Here is a 7,760-nt window from a genome sequence, read left to right on the forward strand (position 1 = left end):
AGAACATCAGTTGTGAAAGGACAGTGGTGTTGAGTGAAGGACGTCCTTAAAGTCAAAGCTGGATGGCATTCACTCTTTGGTACAGTTTTAATGACTTGATTTGGTTTGGCGTGAGAGAGGAGGAATGTGTAAGCAGTTAGATTATTTAGTTTATTGTTACGAAGTAACCCAATCTCTAGTTGTTCAAGCCCATTAGAACTTCTTCCTGCCCGTGGGATATTTTGGCTTCTGCTGCTCCTCTGGCAGAAGGACTCGACGTGGTGTTCTCCGGCTGCCTCTGAGCAAAACCGCTTTGTCTTACAGGGTGGTACTAAAACAACTCTCCCTATCTTATTTAGACAGCCCAACAGCAGTATCCCGCAGTCCGTGGGCCTGGAGAAAGCCAACAGACGTGTCTCAGGAAGGAAATACCTGGAATTGGCAGTTTGAGGCCAGCGCGCCCGAGCGGAGGGTGCTGAGGTCCGGTCTGGAGGGGTTCGCCAGCGGCGGGGAGAGCAGACCCGTGGCCCGGGCAGATACGGGCCTGGAGAGCGGGCTGGGGTCGGTGGTGGTGCTCCCCACCACACAGACGGGGGGAATGAGTCCGTTTTGTTCGGTGGGGGAGTCTTTTTTTTGGGGGGGTGGGGGGATGGTGTTGTTATTTTTTTAATGGGTTGGAAAGAGCAAAGCGTTTGAAGAGTAAGAGTGGGGCAATGAAGCCCTGTGCTGGAGGGGACTGGTGGAAGCATGGGTTCAAAAGGGCTTTGCTGCTGCTTGCGGGGAAGAATGAGGATGTTTGGAAGAAATGGGGTGAAGCTTTGCAGATACTAAATCGATAAACTGATGCATGGAGGAGATGAAGAAGACTAATTGCAATCAGTGATGAGGGAACTGATTATAGTAAAGAAATGCTGAGTTTGTGCCAAGGAGAGATGCGCATTTGTGGAAGAAAATTTTAATTTTTAATTGCATAAGAGCTAATGGCTGTACAAGTGCCACTTTGCTGATTAATTCCTTCCTGTACCTGTCTGAAGCTGATGGTGGTGACCTGAAGAGGTGTCTGTAGATGGATCACTGAGGGCTTCCTCCTGCTTCTGTTCCACCTCACACAGCTGCGTCGCGTTGATCCCAAGAGACTGGGGGCTTTTCCAGGAGCCAATGGCCGCCATCAGAACGGGGGAGATGGATTTGGCCCCGTGAATTCCGCATGGGCTGTTTCTCTGAATGCTATTACTAGATGTTTACGAACATTTTTAGTGGGACCTTCCAGCAGAGGCACCCAAGGGCGTTGTTACTGCCTTTAAAAGCGTGTCAGAGATCAAATGGTCTAATCTCTGGTTGTATTTACATTTTTTCTAGACTGTTTAATTCGAGTTAGGTACAGGGTTGGTTGGCTTTGTTTTTGTTTTTTTCATCGTGCGAACCGTTTCATTAAAGGAGAAAAGTACATCTTTGAACTCCTGCTAATCCGTACTTAGTAGCTGAAGGTTTTCTGGTGAGACTGACCGGTTGGGTTACCTCTGCTCGGGTGAGGAACCGGGGACCTGTGCCCATCCGTGCCGCTGGAGCTGTTTGCAGCCCTTCCTGTAAAGTGAAGTGGAAAACTGGGTGACTTCAGTGAGTTCCTGTTTAACCGTCTGCTGCAGACCCCGCCGTTTCAGAGGTGACGATAGTTTAACACAGCAGCAAGAGGACATGAATAATGTAGTGGTGTTGAGACAGACACTTGTTGAAATGCTGCTGGTGGAACTCCCTTCAGCTGGAATCTTCGACCCACCGAAGCCGCTATGAAAATAGCCGGTTGGCGTTGCTGGGCTCTGAGGGAGGTGGGGAGGTGGATGAGGTCCGTGTTTGCAGTGCCAGCGCCTAGTGTGTGACTCCTGGATCTGATGAGCGGCACGTTGCTGCCGTCCGGAGCGGGATACCGTGCCCTGCCTCCGCACCTCCCAGGGGAGGAATTTCACTGCCGCGGGGACTAGTTAAAAAGGAAAATAGTTAAAAGGAAAGGAAAAAAGTTAAAAAGGAATAGGGAAAATAGCATGCGTTGTAATCCCAATTCTGGCTGACAAATTCACCTTTAAAAAAAAAAAAAAAGGCTTATGTGTGAATTTTCACGTGCGTTTGTGGACAAGTATGACGTGTTAAACACGGCGTGGTGGCTGACAGTTGTCTATATTGTAAATAATATCCGCCGGAGTAAACTTGTAGTGTAAAAATACTGTGGGTACTTTTGTGACAGTGGAAGGGATTGTATACTCTCGGAACTTTGTCAGGCTCTACTGTTTGGTAATTAGAGCTGGAAAACTGGTGGTCACTCTGCCCTTTTCTGCCTGGCTCGCCCTGCCGCTGCTCTGCAGCCTTGCAAAGCGTCCCGCTTCCCTTTCATTTCCCTTGGCCCTCGAGGGGGAACGGCAATCCCCGGTGCGTGCCTCACAAAACCGTTTACTGCTTTCGTTAAAGTTTATGAAGTTCTCCTTGGCTTTTTTAACTTGAAAATCAGAGTTTTAGGGGAGCAACCCTGAGCAAGGAAGTTAAGCTGAGTCCTTGTTTATATTAGTGAAATATGTAAACAGTTCTTTTTCTCCAAATGTAAGACTTTTTTCTTGGCTGCCCTTCCAGTGTTTATAAAAGCCAGTTATGTAATGACGATTTTTATAATTAAACTGCTATCTAATGCTATCCCAATGGCTGCTCTTGTTACAAAGCTCAGTGCTACTGGGGGCAATTGGCGGTGATGGCATTAGCACAGCTTTTCAGCGTTATTAAAGGCAATGGGACCTCGTAGAGGAAAATTGAGAGAACCTGAAATTAAACAGAGTTCTCATTAGAGAGAATCTCCCACGAGAAAGGAAGTAAAATATTTGGATGTTACAGAGTCTTGGAGGCTGGCAGGGACCCCTGGAGATGGTCCTCTACAGCCCTGCTCAAGCAGGGTCGCCCAGAGCTGGCTCTCCAAGGCTGTGTCCAGCTGAGTTTTGATTGTCTCCATGGATGGAGACTCCCCACCCTCTCTGGGCAACATGTTTTGGTGCTTTTCACCACCCTTAGAGTAAAGTGCCTTTTCTGATATTTAATTCGGTTTCCTGTATTCCAGTTTGTGTCACTGCCTCTTGGCCTTTCAGAGTGGGCTGAGCTGACCAGGCAGTCCCAGCAGGAGAAGGTGTGGGACTGGGAAGTATCATTTCTCCTAAGACGTTTCATAAGACGTGTCTTTGTAGTTTGTTCATAAAACCAGCCCAGACTGCTTTTCATGGTAGATGTCACGCCAGCCCTGCCGGGTCTGGGTGTCGGTTGGGGATCTCCTGGCTGGTGGCACCCACTGGGAGGGCAGTGAGGTCCCTCCTCGGAGAATGCACAATACCTCAGGTGGGGGAGAGCGAGCCCCGAGGGGTGAGGGTGGGTGGGGGTGAGTCCAGGCCAATGGCAGGAGAAGGGGTAAAGATGGCATGTGTTGATAGCGCCCAGGTTAGTGGGCCATCATGCAGGCTATCCAGACACCCATGGGGTGGGAAAGGGACTTTTTGTTGTGAAAGGAAGGAGAGATTGTGGCTATTAAGAGGTGATAGCGGGGAGATAAAGAACAGGGCTGGAGGCACAAACCAGCGGGATGAAGAGACAAAAGACTCCTGATGACTCAGAGAGGTGGGGTGGGAGGGTCGAGCTCCTGAGGGGTCCCGCAGTCACACCCCTAGGTCCTGGTGTGGTCTGCCACCACCTAAGGACAGGTTGGGACAAGTCACGGAACCAGACCACAAGTGCTTCTTTGTAGAAACTGCCGTAGCAAAAATCAGTGCTAGGCCTTCTGGAAGAGGAAGATGTTGAACAAAACCAATTTCGCATTCTTTTCAAGGCTTTCACTCACTAAAGGTGCTGCACATTGTATCTCAGTGGCCTGACGTGGAGCGTCGTTGTGTGTGACATGGAGGAGAAGGTGTACTTGGCTATGAAGTCCTCATTTACATTATCAGCCAGTCACGAGGAACCCAAGAGATGAAGAGATGACCCGGCTTTTGGATAGGCCTTTTTTTTTTTTGCCTCCCTTTGGGAGAAGGATGTTATTTTTTGCTTAATCTTCCACAAATCTTAGGCAAGGTTGCTGCCCCCGTCTTTGTTTCTTCATGTTGGGTATTTTTACAGCTGCAGGCTCTCTCCCCATTGAGATACCAGGGAATGGCCCATGCCCTCAGGGGAAACCTCAGGACTGTCCTGTTATCTGTGCAGGGTCTTCTGCTGATTAAATCACTTGTGTCCTGGCCGGCCTTGATGCAAACAACCAATGCCTCATTATTTACTGGCTTGATTGCTGTTGATTGCGTACTTGGTTATCAACATGGGCCATTCTTGCAGCCATTGCTTTATTGCTTTTTCTGCTGCTGGCACAGTTGTGCCCCATTCTTCGCATTTGTGTTACAAATAGCCAGGGGTTGTCCTCGGGGCTGCAAGAAAGCTGGGCAACATCACTTCAGTACACGGGTCTTGTTGCCTGGGTGCTGGATGGACCTCTTGGACGGGCATGGTTTGGGGCTCAGGAGAGTGGTTAGGAGAGTGTTAACATGAAAAAAAAAAAAACACTCTTGTTTTATAATAACATGACCTTTCCTTCCTATAATTTGAACTTTGCCAGAGCGTTGATACGTTCATTGCTATAATAATAAGCACAGGCTCAGAACAAGATGATCACGTAATATTTTGGGAGGTATCTTTTAGCCTGATTGCATTTTCCCTTCTGAGGTCAAGTCCAAAGGCAGCATGAACGCGATGATCGTCCTGTGTTCTCGCTCTCTGTCACTGAGATCGGCATGACAAATCACTGCAGAAAAGGCCCAGCCCAAAGTTCTGCGCTAATTTTGCAGTAATTACAAAGGAAACTCCTGCAGGGTAGGAGAGGAAAACCAAACCTGCAAATCAGTGTTAGGGCACGCAATAATATTTAAAATCATTCTGCCAAGTTCCTCTCCCTTGCCAATTAAAATCATCAGACATTACACAGACGAAGAACAGCTTCACCCCGGTTGCTGTGAAGTACCTGGGCAGTGCTGTGGCCGCGCCACGCGGTGCCGTTGGTCACCCCTCCGCCTCCTGTTGCCCCCAAGGCGTGATGGAGGAACGGAGCATCCCCGGCACACCCCAGCAGGGAAGGGCTGACTTCTCCTCCTCAGCTGCCACCGTTCCTCACGCCCTGCCCGCCACGCTCCTGCCCCCGGCTGCCGCTTTGGTTGCTGTACGTTGCTCTACCAGATGTATTTCCCAGGTCCAGACGCAGGCTCCGTCAGCCCAGGTGTCCCTTATCTCCACCAGCTTCCTACAGCAGCTGGCCAGGAGCGACCGGGGGGAGAGGACAGCCCCGCCGTGCTGCAAAAGGGAGTGCTTTTCTCGATTCTCTCACTGGTTTGGGGCACCAGTTTGCCGGGCTGCTGGACCTCCTGGCCGTACGGGCAGCCAGGAGGTGGTGCAGAATAAACTTCCCGAGGTTGTGAAGCCACGACACCAGCCCTGCCTCTTCAGGAGTGCACAAGTATCTCTATCATTGCCCAAGGCATCTTGCCATATCTATCAGGAGGAGGAGGGTGTTCCGGCGCTTATTTTCTTCTTCTTCAGCTAATGAATGCAGAAACCCCAAACTTTAGATGGAGCCTACTCCCTCGTGCCCCAGGCGCAGCCTTTGCCGTGCTGGACCTGAAGGGAAGGGTCTTGCCTGCACCCTGGTTCGGTGGTGGGAGCTGGCGTGGGGACACGGCTCCGCGTCCAACAGCGGGGGCACAGCGGCCTGGCAGCGGAGGGGGAGCTGCTCCTTTTATGATCCTCAATGAATTTTTCTGTTTCTTACAACCATTTTTTTGTGTGGTGCTCTCATAGGGAAACTTGAAAGAATCTGCTTTACTCAGTTCTGGATCATTTTTTATTTCGCTAAGCTGAAGCCAGCGAAGGGTGAATGGAGAGCAATAGGTGTGTGAGGTAATTTGGGCTGGAGAGAGAGAAAACGGCTGTTAATGTAATTTGGGAGGGATGGCTGAGTCTTTGCATTTGGAAATGAAGCAGCACGTGGCCTCGGAGTTCCCCGCTGCAGGGGGGCGGTGGCTCTGGTTTTTCCGAAGCTGAACTGTTTTACATTTTCTTCTGCTTTTTTTTTCACAACTTCACAAGGTTGAAGGAAGTTGTGCCAAAAATCATAATAACTGTCTTTCTCGATAATGAAACCAAAGATGTGAATTCAGCCCAAATTATTCCAGTTCTAGGTCTGGCACTACTTGTAACCGCAGAAGTGCTGTGACACAAATCGTGTTGTCATTGATCACAACGTGCTAAAAAGAAGCCACCAAAGAAGACGACTTCCCCCCAAGCCCCAGAGGTGGTGGTGGTGGGGGTGGCAGAGCAGGGGGGGCTGTTACCCCCCGAGGGAGCAGAGCTGGGGGCTCTGTCCTGGCCAAGTTGGGTGCACCTCGCATCACCCCGGTGGGTGAGCCTTCTCCGGTAGTGTGGACTCCCGCTCAGCCGGGTTTACCCAACTGGGAGTTCTCCGGGTGAGGTCTCTGTTAAAGCGTCAACAGCCATGGACAGCGCTGGGACGAAGCACCCCAGGAGCTGCTGGGGGTGGTACCCACGCCATCCCTACTCCCCGCTGCGCACGTGTGCGTGCCTATAGCCTCTCCTCGGTGCTATTGTTCTCCCTCGACCTGCTGGCCTCGCTCCTCCTGACGCAGCCCAGGACACCCTTGGCCACCTTGTCCCATGGTCAACTTTCTGCCCAGCAGGACCTTCTCTGCAGAACTGCTTTCCAGCGGGGCGGCCCCAGCCTGTGCCGGTGCCTGGACTTCTTCCTCCCCAGGGACAGGACCAGAGCAGGGCTGTTGGCAGCCGGGTCTGGTAGTGCGGGTCCTCGGTGTCACAAGCAAATTGACCGAGTGGATTCTTAAATGTGGTGGGTAACAGATACTCTGTCAGAACCTCTGTTGTAGAGGCTTTTGGACTTCCTCTAGGAATATTTTTTTTTATAGGGATTGTGTAGTATGTGCTGAAATAATTAAAATAATTTTTAAAAACTCGCGTGGATTTGATGTTCGAAAGTCTTTTTTACTGATAGTGGATCCAAGCACTTGCTAGTTGCGTGGAGATGTGACAGAGGTGGAGAGCCCAAGCGACGGTCTCTGCGTAGGGAGGCGAGTGCCTGCCTGGCTGTGGGCAGCAGATACAGCGTGTGCGGCAGCAGCAGGAGAAAATCCGTCTACTTTTCCTATAAATACGCTTGTCTTAGCTTGAGAGGATCACCTTAGAGTTTGGGTTGAACTCACAGGTAATTTGGACTTTTCTGCTTAAATTCCCAAGGGTTCAGTCTGAACTCGCTTTGGTTTTTTGAACATGAGCCCTTTCTAAGGGGAACGGGGCCAGGAGCTATTCGACTGGTTTCACGGCGGTCTCGGAGCAGTCGGCCCTGGGTAGTTCTTAATCATTCTCTGTGTACGGTGACTCTGGTACAGCCTCTGTGAAACAAAAGGGTTTTTCTTAACGTGTGTCATACGAAGGTCTTGCCTTCGAGGGATGTTTCCAGTGCCTGACATCGGTGTGTCGGCGCTGCGGCGTTGGTCTGCGGCCATCGTGGTGAGTCATGTGTCGCCGCACGGCAGTGCCGTAGAATCCCAGCATCCCAGGCTGGTGGGGGCTGGAAGGGCCCTCTGGAGCTCCCCCATCCCACCCCCCGCCAGAGCAGGGGCACCTCCAGCAGTGGCACAGGACGGCGTCCAGGCGGGTTTGGGATGGCTCCAGAGGGGGAGACTCCCCCACCT

General features: G+C 51.0%; 1 protein-coding gene across 1 annotated transcript in view; it reads left to right on the top strand.

Annotated features, from left to right (window-relative positions):
• The first annotated feature begins 7,515 nt into the window (after positions 1–7,515).
• Positions 7,516–7,760, top strand: part of STIM1 (stromal interaction molecule 1) — a 63,273-nt gene continuing 63,028 nt past the window's right edge. Inside the window, exon 1 of the mRNA XM_009890839.1 lies at positions 7,516–7,575. Coding sequence (XP_009889141.1) covers positions 7,516–7,575 — 60 coding nt within the window. The remainder of the gene's footprint in view (positions 7,576–7,760) is intronic.

Source organism: Charadrius vociferus, unplaced genomic scaffold, assembly GCF_000708025.1.
Source record: "Charadrius vociferus isolate BGI_N301 unplaced genomic scaffold, ASM70802v2 scaffold138, whole genome shotgun sequence".
NCBI lineage: Eukaryota > Metazoa > Chordata > Aves > Charadriiformes > Charadriidae > Charadrius > Charadrius vociferus.